This window comes from Galendromus occidentalis, unplaced genomic scaffold (assembly GCF_000255335.2).
Source record: "Galendromus occidentalis unplaced genomic scaffold, Mocc_1.1 scf7180000077128, whole genome shotgun sequence".
NCBI lineage: Eukaryota > Metazoa > Arthropoda > Arachnida > Mesostigmata > Phytoseiidae > Galendromus > Galendromus occidentalis.
Window position 1 is genome coordinate 635,643 of NW_003805116.1, and position 14,252 is coordinate 649,894.

Below are 14,252 nucleotides of genomic sequence, written 5' to 3' on the forward strand. Positions count from 1 at the left end.
AGCGCCCTTCGCTGCTTAACTTGGTGACAACTTGAGGGCGTCTGCGGGAACTCTTCTGCATTTGACGTCTGGCAGATGATCGCGAGTCTCCGAGTTGGAGCCCCGTTGAGTGAAACTTGCAACTCCAGTCGAATCTGGACTTCCACCGAGAAATGGAATTTCCGTGGGTTTCGGAAGGGGATTCTCGCTTCCTGGAGTCTGAATTCAGCTACGATGGGTTACATTAGGTTCTCTGAGAAAAGATCCGATGAGCCATCAGGAGGTCGAACATCTGTGAGAGACCCAGCGAGCGAAGGATCTCAAACCTTTCGGAGCGGCTCGTTGTCCCAATCAGGCTCAAGAGCTTAAGTGCTCTGAGCTAACTCTTGAAGCGCACGGAATCAGTGTTCGCTGATCCCTCTTCCCCTCTCACTGACTAACGCAGTACGTCTGTGCAGGTGATGCTAGCTCCCGATAAGGACAGAGAATGCGCGTAGCCTGTCCGGAACCGCTTGACGGCCATATGAGTCGACCGAGACTGGAGAGTTGCACCGATTCCCCATCCTGATCCTACCCCCCCCCCCTCGAGTTTCTAACGGCGCGGCGGCGAGTCTGTCACGGCTTTTGTCGTTCTATGCTAAGCCCCTATATCGATTTTAATAATGCGATGCAGCGGTCGGCTCTTCACTTAATGTGGAGAATGGATAGATGAACCGACGTATCGAAGAAGCTCCCGAAACGCCTGTTCCCCTTCGTTCCATCCAGCATTCGGGCGGAAAACTCCGCGTGGACACGAACTTTCGGAATATGACCGAAATCGGGGTTGCGCCTCGGAACGACCCCATCACGTCAAGGAAGGAAGCGTCAAATCGACACTCATGGGGGAGAGTCGTGGAGAGACCCATGAACGCCCTCACCCTTGGAGGATGGAGCCAGAAAACTAAACTTCGATATTTCCCACAGTGTTGAGCTCGTTGGGATTTTCTGAGTGTCTCGCCTTGAGATATTCCCCGTTGTGGGCTTGCTCATGCGCCCTTTCGATTGACGGGATCGCTCTTCCCGACGCGTCGGGAGGTTCTGCGGAGGGTAGTGAGCTCCGCTCTGATCCCAATGGAATCGGCCGAAAAAGATCGGGGCGAGTTCAGCGCCATCAGTTTGAACGATACCGCGGTGTCAGTGACGACTGTCGAGGATATATTCCGCTATGACATTTCTGTGACCGCTTTGCTGATTATTGCTTACGCCGTGATTTTCGTCATGGGTCTCATCGGGAACGCGTTTGTGCTCGGAGTCGTGTTTCGGACGCCCCGGATGAAAACCACCACTAACTATCTGCTGGTGAACTTGGCCGTGGCCGATATTCTCGTGCTCCTCGTCTGTGTCCCGGCCAATCTCGTAGGGAATATTTTGCTCCGTAAGTCAACCTTGAGTCGCATTTCGCGTGACTGCAACCTCACGTGCACGGAGTTCGAGTCGGAGAATTTTCTGGCGTACTTCCGGACTTCTCCGACAGCCTCCCGGATATTATGTAATATTAGACCCAAAGGAGCCGTAGATGGGGACTTCGGATCACTTCAGAACGCCGTGATCGAAGCTCCCCTTAGGTGAACGTATATCTCTGACCACAATCCGGCTACGGGCTTCATACCTCGGAGGAGCAGTGCGAAATTTCCGCTGGCTGTCACCTAACGACCCGAATAGGGGAAGAATCCACCGACCGACGGAGAAAATTGACGTTTGATGTTCATATACAGAAGTAGCCGTCAGCGGTCAGTCGCAGTCTTTTCCGGCTGGACGGGATTGATGATCCTGCACATCGAGCTTCAGGCCGAGATAAATATTTGTCGAGGCCGGCAGCGGTCCGGCTCCGAGTTCCGCAGTTCCATTAGGGATCGAGAGCGCAGGACACGCAATGCATTAGGTGAATGCGAGGACTTATTACCCGAAGCGAGGACTCGAACTTGCGGAAGTTTCTTCTCGCCTTATCACCGGAATAGCGCAATTAAGAGCGTGAACGTCTGACAGCTCCTTCTCATCGGGACGAGCAAGTGCATTCCGCATCAGCCTTGTTAGTCGCACGGTAAAGCAGCGCCTGTTGCCGCGCTTCAATAAATCCCTCGTAATAATCAAAAAGCCTCAGCCGACCTCCAGGGTCGGAGTGTGTGAAATTCCGGGCTTGCGGGGAGTCTCTCGCACCTCGATTCTTGTCAATAGCCGAGCCGAGGCATGTTCACGCGCCGATGACATTGAAGTGTTCACTGTATTTGTGCTCCCATGATTTCGATTCTGCTCGGACTTTAATTTCGGCGGAGAAGGAGACAGAATGATTCCCCATAATCTCTGCCACATCGTAAATTCTCTCGGCTCGTGAGAACGCAGTACACGGCGACGCTGCGGACGATGAAGGGAAGCATGCGTGCAAGACTCACATCCGAATCGGGAAAGTCAGCACAAGCGAGCAGTTCTGCCGCTGTCGCGAGATTGATTCCCGTCGAAGCGATCACCTAAGCATGATACAAAGGACCATGAAGAGATGAGTCCCCTCTACTACATATCGACGAATTGGCGGGAGTAGACTGCCTACGTCCCCGGTACAGACAGGAAAATCAGGTACCACGTACGACATCATAAAATTCCTGTGCTGCGGGAAAGAACCCGAATAAGGAGGCGGCAAGAAAACTTGGACTAGGGACAAGTGCAAAATGGAGCAGGAAGACATCGGTCACCGGAACGTCCGCGAACTCGATCTGGGTATTCCTTCCGAGAGTTGAAAGGGGTTAACCCTCGTCACCTGGCGCTATATTCAAGGTCAAACCAGCAAGATTAAGTCGGCTTTCCCATCATCAGGCAGAGGAGACCAGAGAGCGCCACCGCACAAGGATCGGGGGCGGAATCCGAGTCGAACATGAAGAGGACCGTTTGCGCTTTCTCTATTTTCTATTTCTGGAGACATGGGCTCTCGTTTCGAAAGTCAAGCCGAGAGCTTAACGAGGACTCCCGATCTTGAGCCAATCAAGGAAAGCGCGTTCCTTCATCAGATCAGCTTCCGTGCAATCAATTTACGTTCAACTTTTGATCGACTCGAGATCCTCAGACTGAGAATTTGACTATGCTTCCAACTGGGATCTCTTGCGCAGCTTCTGCTAATTAGCAGGAAAAAGTTTCTTCGGAAACCCCCTCGGTGCGAACTGCTAGACAGACGCACCAGGAATCACCGTGAGGCCTCCGTCCATTTGTCCATTAGTAGTTGCGAAAATAATTCGACCGAACATGCGCAGAATGTGGAGGAAGAAAACCTCTGAGAATCCTGCATAGAAGGAGGTCTTAGGAAGAATCCGGCGAGAGATCGATGTGCCTTCCAAGGAAAGCGGGGCTCGAAGGTTCCTGTCACCTTGGGGAAATACCTCTCGCCCGACTTCATATTCTGCGTTGAGCCTTTCGGGCCTCCGTATAGGCGACCGTCGGCGTCGTATGTACCACTGCACGCTCCTGATGTGTAATAAGGAGCTCGAGATTCCAACGGCGGAAAAAGCTCGACATTCTTTCTCCGGTGACGTGATGAGCACCGCTGAAGGTTGCTCTTCTGTCCCTCGAGCCAAAATGCTGATACGCGGCGTTCTGACGCAACATGTATCTGGGGACCGTTCATTGACAGATCCCTTCTATTCGGTCCTGCGAGCCGCGACTGTTTGTTAGCGGAACTCGTCACCGTCAAGGACGGCCCACCGTTGCTCCAACCGTTTTGAACTCGATGAAGAAAAAATCTCCCTAAGCGACTCGCGCCCCGCTGTCGCGAGTCGCTTCATCAGATGACACCCGAGAAAGGTCCCTGGTCGCGGATGTTCTGAAGTGCCTGAGACAGGCTCGACTGCCCGCCTTGAAAATGATAGCCGATCGGCTGTATTTGTGCTGAGGCGACAAGGAGCGCTCGACCGCGACCTCTACTCACTCCAAGAGTTGAAGGAATCCGTAACGCGAAGAGCTATTGAGAATTCTGATGAGATGATCCCGAAAATTACCCGAGAGCGTAACGAGCCGGGCGGCAGCATCACACAGTCCCTCGACGCCGCGAGGACACACCAGCGTCGAATGAACCGCGAGAGACCTAAAAGAGCCCCCGCGGCACGCGGGAGATGAATGAGTGCGGCACGGTTTGCCCCTACTGACGGGAGATGGCTGCTCTCATGCCCCCGCGGGTTGGTCGAAGGCTTCGACTAATACTAAATCGAAATTGAAGATCTAGCGATCGGGAGATGGAGCCGATTAGATTTTGAAGTCGAGAGCTATTCGAAATCGCATTTGCGGGTATGAGCAGCCCATGTCGATTAGATTATGATGATGATGATGATCGGTCTGGGGCTCGCCAGGTCTCCGAAGCAGCCGAGATCCGTCATTGTAAGACCAGGTTCTCGGAGGGGCATTCATGCGTGCGTGAAGAATCATGTCGGAGGAATGAATTCGAGACGAAGGTTCGAAATTACATGGAATCTTATTCCGTCTCGGAGTTCCGCAATCGGGATCTGCCTCAAATAATCTGCGCATGCCCACGTTCAGGAGAAGAATGCTGTCGGCAGTTGCGACATGATTAATTATTCTCGTCCGGAGAACCTTTCTCTCCAAGGTCAGACTCAGGAATGTCGGAGGGAAACGGAATTGTTTGGTTGATCCCGGCCGTACCTGCGAGACGAACGTTCGGGTTCATCCCCTCTAGAGGCGGGTCTCTAAATACGGAGTATTAGGAATTCGGAAGTAATTGTTGACAGTATGTATCCGGGCTCCCGACTCTGGACGGAACGCGACGACACGGAATTCCCTATCTCCTAGCGGCAGAGTCCCTCTCCGATATCCATTCGAGCGAATGGTTCCGCGAGTTGGTCTATCGGACACGGGTTCTGGATGACTAGAAACTCGCTGCTGTGTTCGGATCGGTTAACGAATCGATAAGAATAGCGAGACGAGTGGTATGCTCAGGCTGCATACGCTCCGTACCTAAGGTTTTCCAGAGTCGATATCAATCGCGCGTATACTTTGCCGGCCGCAGTTCGGACTTTTGGTAATTTTCCATGGGCTTCTCTTGCTGCGCGGAAGGATAGATCCGCAACCCGAAAATCGCTCGGGAGGTCTCTAAGATAACGCCGGAGGTCAGACGGACTCGGCAATTTTCTCTTTACCGAGCCTACTTGACGACTGACAGGATTTCAATGAGATTTTAAACGGAACCGCATGCTCGAATTCAGCCACATATCTGAATTGCCGCCAGTTCGTCGGATCCTCCGTTTCGAGAGATTTCATCTTGCTCGTCTACTTTTCGCTCCGTGATATCTGCTCGAGGTGCCTCAGTGTCTGCGTTCACTGACTTTCGCCAGGGACGAAGAGTCTCGTTCCGCTGATTTACTGGCAGCTCATAAATGTCCCCTTTCTCTTCGATTTCATCTGAGAGTGGCACGGTGTGTGAGCGTCACTCGTCTCGGCCGCCGTAATCACTGCTATGAGTTGTGCCGTGGATGACTACTACACTACTTGAACCTTGCGATCGATCCTTGAAGTTGAGAGGACTTGTCTCAGCGAGTCAGCTCAGAACTTTTACTTCGCACCGACGTATGCAGACGACAAGTCCTGCTCTTGTCACCCGCTGTTTAATTGAGCGTATCGAGGCGGTACTCGCAGAGAAATTCTCTCCGGGCTCGATTCTCGATCTGGAACCTCTCGTTTTCCGCTTCTCTACGGCGTGGCATTTCCGATTTGAGTCCCCTCCAATTCAACCAGGTCTTTGATCCCGATCTTATCTGCCGGGTGCGTCGATGAAGCTCTTCCAAATTTAATGATTATCACACCTTTCTCTCGCTACGATGCGTTGCGCCAGTCCACTGGAACGGCTCGATCCTCCCTCTTTGGTCTGCACTAGCATTCATCCCTGTGGGTTGCGTAATCTTGGTCAGCGGGACGTTGTAAGATCTCTGGACGTAATGCGTTCCTCTTCGAGGTCCTGCGGAACAAATGTGGAACCAAGATTCGGACAATTGAGGCCTTAGCGTCGCACGAACATCGAGGCTGCGGGAATGCGCTATCAAAAATCGCCTTCCTTCGGTATCAGCTTTTTGCAGAATGAGGACCATGGATTCTGGGCGGCCATCGTCGATGACACTGAACATGGGCTTTCGGAGAATTCGAGCCGAGATTCTCCCCAATCGTCTGGAGATAACTTGCCCAACGTCTTGCGGCAATGCTATCCCGAGCGAGGGGAGTCGTTCCGAGAAGTGGGGTCAGAAGAGTAAACAGAGGGCCGGAACAATCCAGGCGGAAGCGGTATGAGCTGGGTCCGTAACGACGAGGACGGATTGTTGCGAATGTCGCTTCTCTACTCTGATACATTTTTGTCCGATCGATCACGACAAGGCGAAAACCTTGCGGTCCGCCGACCGCTCCACTAACTTTACTAACAAGGTTGTCTCCCGCTCAGTGAGCGGTAATTTAATGAGGCTGATCCTTCAAGAGCGTATGGAACTTTTTTGCAAAGCGCTCACGGAGATTTGTCGGATTCCTGGCACCGTGGAATCCAGCCCCGTCCTCCTACAGGCAGTGCTCCGCCTCTTCTTTCTTACGGAATTCTGCTTGAAAATCTCCCGTCAATAGTCGTCGCCATCGGATCTATTTGGCATCTGCACGATGCAACACTCTCCATTGTGTTGTTCCATGAGCAAATAAAAGGGCCTGCGATCGTTAAGACGAGCTCTATCCGAGTGCATTTGTGTATTTTGACGTTGAGTTATTTGCTTTCGGATGTTCCTCCTCTCGCGAATGTTTACGCCGATCGAGAGACGGCTCCACTCGGAGACGATGTATCTTCTTCGCAATCCCGAGGTCGATCCCGTATCGGTATCTGGAAGACTTCAAAAATCGTGACTAAATTGGATCGGGGATCTCTACTCCCGGTCGAAGACTTGGACCCCGGAATACACAGATTTTCTGGCTCATCGACACTGAGAATCCTCTACTCTCGATGGTCAATCCGGACGATGCCTTCCGTCACGGTCCCACAGAGACACATCGAACTGAGGAAGCACTTCGACGTGTCACTGTGAGTCATGACGCCTGTGAGCGTGGTCGATCTCGTGAGACGTCTGAAGGAGCATTTGAATCCAACAGAGAAGGACAGTCGTATGGTGGCATCGGACTCTGAAGTGGGAGAAAACGTCTGCTCTAGATCGAGTCTGCGGTGGGATGCGGACAATGGCGAAGTTTGCTCTGACAATTGCTCCCAGAGATGATGGAGAGCGGACCAGACACCAAACGGATCAGCCGCCCTCGGGTACGACGATTCTAGGCATTCCTCTCCCTGCTTTTTACGTCAGTGTAGGATGTCCTCTCCCTACTTTTCACGTCACTGTGGGATGTCCTCTCCCTTCCTGGTTTTTAACCGGAGATGATGACGGGCCACAGGGCCATCACCGCCCCATCATTGAGTCCGGGAACTTCCATCCTCATAGGCTCTAATGAGGAGACTGTCTTCCGCTCCCGAAGAAGAAACGTCCGCAACCGCTGTCGGCTGAGCGAGGGACGGATGTGTGTCAAAACTTCGGAATACACAATTATCTTCAAAGAGAACAGTTCCTCTCTTGGTAATCGACAAAGACGTTGGCGAGTACCCCGCCTCGAGCATCACTGAAACAATTATTCCTTTTGGATGTAGGTTCTTCGGGCTCCATCAAGGCTTCGGGCTTGTAGGTACTCCGTGCGAAGCGGTTGTTGGAGATCCAATCAAACATGAAGGAAGCTACTTCGGGAGGATGATGAGACCCCCGTTCAAGGATGGCAGGTTTTCCCGAGGAACCGAGCGTAGTATTGAGGACGGTCGATTCCCCGGCCGTGTCGACATTGCGTTCTTTCTCACGCGTAATTCAAACCCTGAGGAGTAATCAGCTAGTGACGATTGCATCTGACGCTCGTCGGAGAGCTCCCTGAAAAAATATGTACTCATTCTTGATACGAATGATTTCAGCTTGGATTCTCGGGAGAGTGCTCTGTAAACTCGTCGCCTACCTTCAGAGCGTGACAGTGTGTGCCTCGATAAACACTCTAGTGGCGATTTCCGTAGACAGGTAGGTCTCTTCCTCTAGAACTGCATACCGAGAACATTGCTTCCTCTGAGCGACACGATTCATTCTTTAGTCAATGACAAGTATAATATCAGTCAAAACGTCTAGATCCGACTCTTTCCGACCGGAAAGATGATCTCGTGGAAGATGAATCGCAAAGGTCGACCATGTCAGCAGGAGCTTAGCTTCCTTGTTTTCCAACGTCGACTACTCGGGCTGCACGGAAGATCAACGAGTATTCATCTCGAGTCCCTCCCGCGCCATTCACGGAGATTCGTTCTGTTCTTCCCACAGGTACCTGGCCATCTGCTATGATCCCCTTCGTTGTCCACTAAGCCCGCATCTTATGAGACACATTATGGTGATTTGGTCACTCGCTTTGTGCGTCATGAGTCCTACACTCATCTATCAAGACATCCATTTTCATAGCGATCATGACGTCGCCATGTGTATAGCTGTATTCCCCAGGTGAGCCATACGCGAAGTCTGAGAACGTATCCAGGCGGACGCTTCCTCGCCCGGTTTCCTTCGCATTCGTCCGATGTAGATAGATCTCGCCGCGCTTCAATCGGCGCTGAATGGGCGCTTATGTCGTATACACACTTTCATTCCGTGCCGTAGCCGCTTGAACACCTTGTCGCATAAATGGGGGGGCGGAGTCGGAGGAATGTCTTTTCGGTGTATGAGCATGTAACCGATGATTCGAGAATCCATGACCGCTTGCGTGGATCTGCGTGGATTTTCACATCGAGTGGGAAGGGGGGAATTATGATCCTACGAGTCGGCTTCTTCAGCTTCGGCTATTTCATTGTTATCTTATTCGCGAGATCTCTATCCCCGAATGCGTCCTGAATGGATGGCAGCGATGGACGAAAATTATTTTAGCGGAAAGCGCTGTACAAACACAGGCCCGATCCTCTAGCGTATTTTTGTAGGAATATCCAGCACTCGAAGGCAGTAAGTTTCTTTTGTATCAGTTTGCGACTTTGTTTTCTTCTCGCCACTCCAAGACGAGCCTCATATCTAAAGCTCGAAATTCAGCCCTGAGTATTCGTCCGAAACTTCTCGCGAAGGACCCCTCAGTCACTCGTAAGGACGACATCGATCAAATTCGGAGTCGCGAGTCGCCTCTACATGTATTCATGGAATCGAATACCTCCACGCATCGAGGGTCATTTATACCGGAAATTACTTATTTTTCATCTCATTTTGGTTTCTTCCCCGAATGGTGGAATCCGGATTGAGGAATCCGAAATCGAGTCTTCTGCAACTCCGAAGCGACGAAGCCCGCCTACTTACAATCGAATATTTTTCCGTGGGGGCAAGCGAGTCAAATCTGTTCCTCCGCTGCCCCGCCGGCCGCCGGGGGCCGATGCCCCGGTCTACCGGACGGAGCTGATGAATATCGCATCAAGCGTCCACCTAGGGCCTCTCCCTCGAACCTGAATTTGGCGTGATGTTGCTGATCAAATTCCTCCGAATCAAGGTGGTTTCATTTTCGATCTCCCCGAGGTCTCGGGGAGATAGCTTCAACTTCTGAAGTCTCGGCCCTACGAGAGAATGAGATGAATCTATCTATCTATCTCAGCCCAAATCGTACCAGGGACGCCCTTCATTTCGCTTGCGAAGCACTCGACGCGATCGCCAATTTCAGTCGGGTGATCCGATCCGGGGCTCGAACAACAATGAGCTTCGAGATGCTCTTGTTTTTCGATCCCTCTCCAGTTTCCGACTCTGGAGTCTTGAGGGCTAAACATGAGAGTCCTGCACCTTGCAGCGTACCCGGCTCAGACTCTCTCGGCCGGGTCCTCGGAACTCGACTCGTAACTTGCTCCAGGTGTTCGGATATTGGAATTTCGCTGCAAATACTCACATCATATCTCTCTGTTCCCGATTTCGAGTACAATGTCGTTTTGCTGCGCTTGTTAGCGCTCTATAGCAGGTTTGTTTAACAACTTGTTTCGCTCGGAAAGCGATTCGCTCAGCTCTCGAGACTAATTATGATTTTCCGCATACATCTGTTTCAAGTACATGCCCATCATCCGATGGTTTGGCCTTCGATGATTCAAAAAGCATGGGATCAGGATTAAAGAGCCCGATGTGCTTCCAGCAAGAGGAATCAAGGGATATCTATCATCACGGGATACCTGGACAAGTGATTCGCCGGGGGAGGGGTTACGATTTCGACAGACATCGAAACATTCCCTGGGGAGTGAATTGAGAGATAAATCGAACATTGAATTCTGGAAGGATATTTTTTCTCGCCGAGCTCCGGGGATCATTATATGGGCGTCCACGGCTCGGTTATGTCTTTGATAGAGACGTCAACATCTGGTGCCGTTTCCGGATGGAGCCTTCTGATGACTTGAATTTCCGAGTTCGTGCTCCCTCTCGAGACCTGAGCAGACTCCGTAAGATGAAAACCGGACAGCCGATGATCTCGGGAGGAGTCACGTTCAGTAGAAGATAAGAATCATCCTCCGCTGATTGGGGCGTAGAATAAATTCTTCGGGAGATTATCTTAGAACAATGACATGGGGGTTCATCGGCAGATCTTCATAGACGCTCGCTCGGCAAGGAGAAGCTTATGCCCTCAACGTGGCAGATGCTTGCGGCAGTACGCAATCGAGGCAGGAAAATTACCCTTTGTAGTCGGGGGTCCGGAGTAACTTGGAGCCCGTCCTAGTGTCCCGAAGGCATCCAGGATCTAGGCGCTCGGGAGGGAACATGGATCTGAGACAACATAACAGTCTTGCATCGATGAGGTTCCGTGGTGGAATCCGCGGACAATCATCTCAGGTCGCAGAGCGCCGTGTTTCGCTGTGTGAGCTCGCTCGCACTATGGCAGAGGCCGTAGGCTAGCAAGCTGTCCATCCACTGGCACGGATTTCGGAAACCCCAAGACAGAGTCCCCCAAACTTCTTCCGGCGCGGAGCCCCTGAGGCTTCGCGGAACCCCTGATACATTATACATACGATCCCGAACGCTCCCCGTTTCGCAGGCTGCATCAGGCATACGAGGGCTCACGTAAGCTTCGCCCAATAGAGCTTGGATTTATATTTCGAGTAGCGTGAATCAAATCGAACAAGGCCCACTCATGACGAGAATCGAGGCATAATTCTGCGGGGTCGCGGAAAGCATGAGGAAGATATCGTGGCGTCTCTTTAAGTGTCCAACAGAAAAGTCGGGATCCCCCCCACTTTGCGAAACACTGCCCTGAGACATGGTAACAAAACTCATCGCTCGCTTTCCATTGCAGTGAATTGGCGGAACAAGCCTTCTTCATAAGCGTGGTGCTATCTTGTTACGCGATTCCCCTATTGCTCATTGTATTGTCGTATATGTGCATTTTCAACACGGTGTGGAGGAGGTCAGCCATCGGGGAACCGGTCAAACGTCATAACGCAGCAGGCAGACGCGTAAGCTGGAGCACATACTCCGGAATCTAAAATCTTTTCTCATGAGGCTCGAGTCTGCCAAGGAATCCTCAGCTCTCTTCGAGACATCTCACCCCGGAACTCAGAGTCGAAGCGCTTTTTTCCGATGTTCCGTCTAATAAATACTCCACAATGAATATTAGAATGTTCTCTGAGAATGAGAGCAATTATCTTTCTGCGAACAAACTCCTTGCCTCAACTCTCGCGGACTGTAGGTTCTGCTGTTTTGCAGGTTGACAATCAACGTGCCTTGATACAGAGGTCGAAGATCAAAGTTGTCAGGATGATCTGTTTCGTGGTCGTGGTTTTTTTCGTCTCCTGGGCCCCTCTGTATCTGCTGCATGGTTACATCACGCTGGTCGGATACCCACACAAGGTGCGTTTTTCTGGATTATCATGATCCTTTACCAGATCTTCGGAGCCTTTCCCGAGTGAGCGGTCTGCATTGATTGAGCGGTCTGCATCAGTCCGACTCGTCTCTAGTTTCATGATATTTGATTGGGTCTGTAGTATCCCGATAGTGTCTGTCCAATATTATTTCTACTCGCCCGATGCGACGACTGCGTCGAAGTCCACATCGGCAAGAAGAACTCCCGGACAGCGACACTGACCGGTCCCTATCTTGAAACGACATGTGTCAGTAAATTGAAGCTACCTAGTTGCGTTGCGACTCCTTCACGATCAAAGGGAGTTATGAGAGCGAGGAGCCTGCTCCTTCAATTGGTGTCCCTGAGATGACGATTCCTATCTCGGCCGCATTCGCTATTCCAAATGAAAATGATCGCTCTTTCACGATCGTCGGAGCGGCGGAGACTCAACCGAAGCCGTCTCAATCACAAACTACGTTTTGAAAAAAATACAGAGCGACGTGTTATGTAGTCATCTCCGCTTCAGCTTTAAGAGTTATCTACAGAATGGATCCGTGAATCACTCTATTTTTCGACATAGGACAGCGCCCTGGGAGGATTGGTTTTCATGCTTTATCCTGTCGCTCAATGGCTCGGACTGGCGAATAGCGCCGTCAATCCGATGGTTTACGCATATTTCAACAAAAAATTCCGACATGGTGAGGAATGAGTTGAGACTGAGGCATACATATGCGTATCCCAAAGCCGCTAGCGCAACGAAATTGTATGATCATGACTCGCTGGAAATATAGCCCGCTCTACGCTAGAGAGAAATGAACGAGATCGCGGAGCTAGGGATCAACGCTGATCTCAGTGCGCATTCGTTCTTGCAGGTTTCGTCGCCATACTCAAGAGTCGGAAATGTTGTGGACGTTTACGGGACGACATCGTGCTCGCATCTCGCTCAAGATCCAGCTCTTATCCTCTCTCCACATATTTGACCAGGAAGTGTACCGTGGATACGAACGAACATACGCAGAGGAACAATATCGCGACAGACTGTCTATGAATCATCATATTACTTCAAGATGCGCTCCCACACGGACGGGATCATCGACTCAGCCGGAGATTCCTTCTCCAAAGCTGTCGGAATCCCCGACGGGAACTTCCCGGACGAGGAGTATCGCAGACTTGCGACAAAATGATGGACAAGCTTAAGGCGCGTCCGAGTATGTGATTTTCCACCGAGTTCCCGTCCTATGCGCGGGAAAATCACTTTTCTGAGGGGAAACCGAGCCCGCTCTCGGACATCTTATGACGAGTGTGTACATACGGTGAGACGTGTAATTCGAGACATTCTCGTGTTGAATACAGATACGGACTATGTTTATTTCTTGGACATCAACTTTTTCTGCAATGGATTCCAGCTGAGAAAAATATGCTACATCAAGAATGAGTCGCAAAATCCCGAATTCTCGAGGACTTCCCAACCTGGATAATAGCTGCTGAGCAGGTCCCGCTGGGAGATTCCCTGGGCTATAGCTGAGGTTCTCGAGATCGTGGGCGGCTGAAATTCGGATGGCGCCCAGGAGAATTCAGTATCAAGGCCCCTTATACGAGAAGTTCATCTTGTGAGAATCGTAAAGCACGCGGGAAAGGTTTCGGACTGGGAATTAGTAACGCCTGAGCAGGTGTCCGCTGAATGGCAACAGCCGCTCCCTCCCAAAGCGGAAATCCTCATCCCGCGTCGCAAGGGCCGCGCTTGGACAGCTTGCATTCGAAGGTTGAGGCAAAAACCGCAGCTGGAGCATTCAATTTCGTCGTTCGATCCATGGTTTGCTTTCCAGCGCCGGAATGTCAAGATTCCCGGAAGAAGAGGGTATATCGGACCCCCGAGAAGATATCATCAGGACCCCATACTTAAGTCGTCGTCTGATCGTTGGATCGAACAGAAAGTTCTGGGTACATCGTTCGAATGAGTTGACGAGAGTTTCTTCAATGGCGGAGAGAGGTCTAGGCTTCCTGGCACGTCTCCAAGGGGCTCCAGTCGGCTATGGGAGAATCATCGACACACGCGGAGTGTTCCTGGTCGAAAACTTTGACTAAGTAAGATCCGTTTCCGATACGAGTCCTCATCAGATAAATGAGCAATAGTACACATTCCTTCTCCTCGAGAGGGGTGAGATTATACGGGAGAGAGAAGTTTCGCCCGATCAATGGAAACTCCGCTCCGATCGTATATACATACCTCGTGAGCTCTGTGGCGAGAAACGACACCTTGGCGAAATCGGTGAAATCGAGGGGAAGTTTCCTCCTTTGCTACACGAAGCTTTGGGGCCTGGGAGTCCCGTCGGGATTCGAGGAGTCGTCCAGATCGGATGCTCGGCTTTGCG

General features: G+C 51.4%; 1 protein-coding gene across 1 annotated transcript; it reads left to right on the forward strand.

Moving 5' to 3' along the window:
* Nucleotides 1-1,089: 1,089 nt before the first annotated feature.
* Nucleotides 1,090-12,928, forward strand: LOC100903406 (neuropeptide SIFamide receptor). Its single transcript, XM_029110879.1, has 7 exons — nt 1,090-1,393; nt 7,979-8,078; nt 8,370-8,543; nt 11,335-11,460; nt 11,696-11,888; nt 12,461-12,578; nt 12,753-12,928. Exons 1-7 carry the CDS (start codon nt 1,090-1,092, stop codon nt 12,926-12,928), a joined length of 1,191 nt encoding a protein of 396 aa, XP_028966712.1.
* The last annotated feature ends 1,324 nt before the right edge of the window (nt 12,929-14,252 follow it).

Excerpts from the sequence above, each read along its gene's own strand:
- LOC100903406 (XM_029110879.1), top strand. The coding sequence starts at position 1,090 with ATGGAATCGGCCGAAAAAGATCGGGGCGAGTTCAGCGCCATCAGTTTG. Across the intron at positions 1,394-7,978 it reads CGTAGGGAATATTTTGCTCC|CTTGGATTCTCGGGAGAGTG; the intron begins GTAAGTCAACCT and ends GAATGATTTCAG. Across the intron at positions 12,579-12,752 it reads CAACAAAAAATTCCGACATG|GTTTCGTCGCCATACTCAAG; the intron begins GTGAGGAATGAG and ends TCGTTCTTGCAG.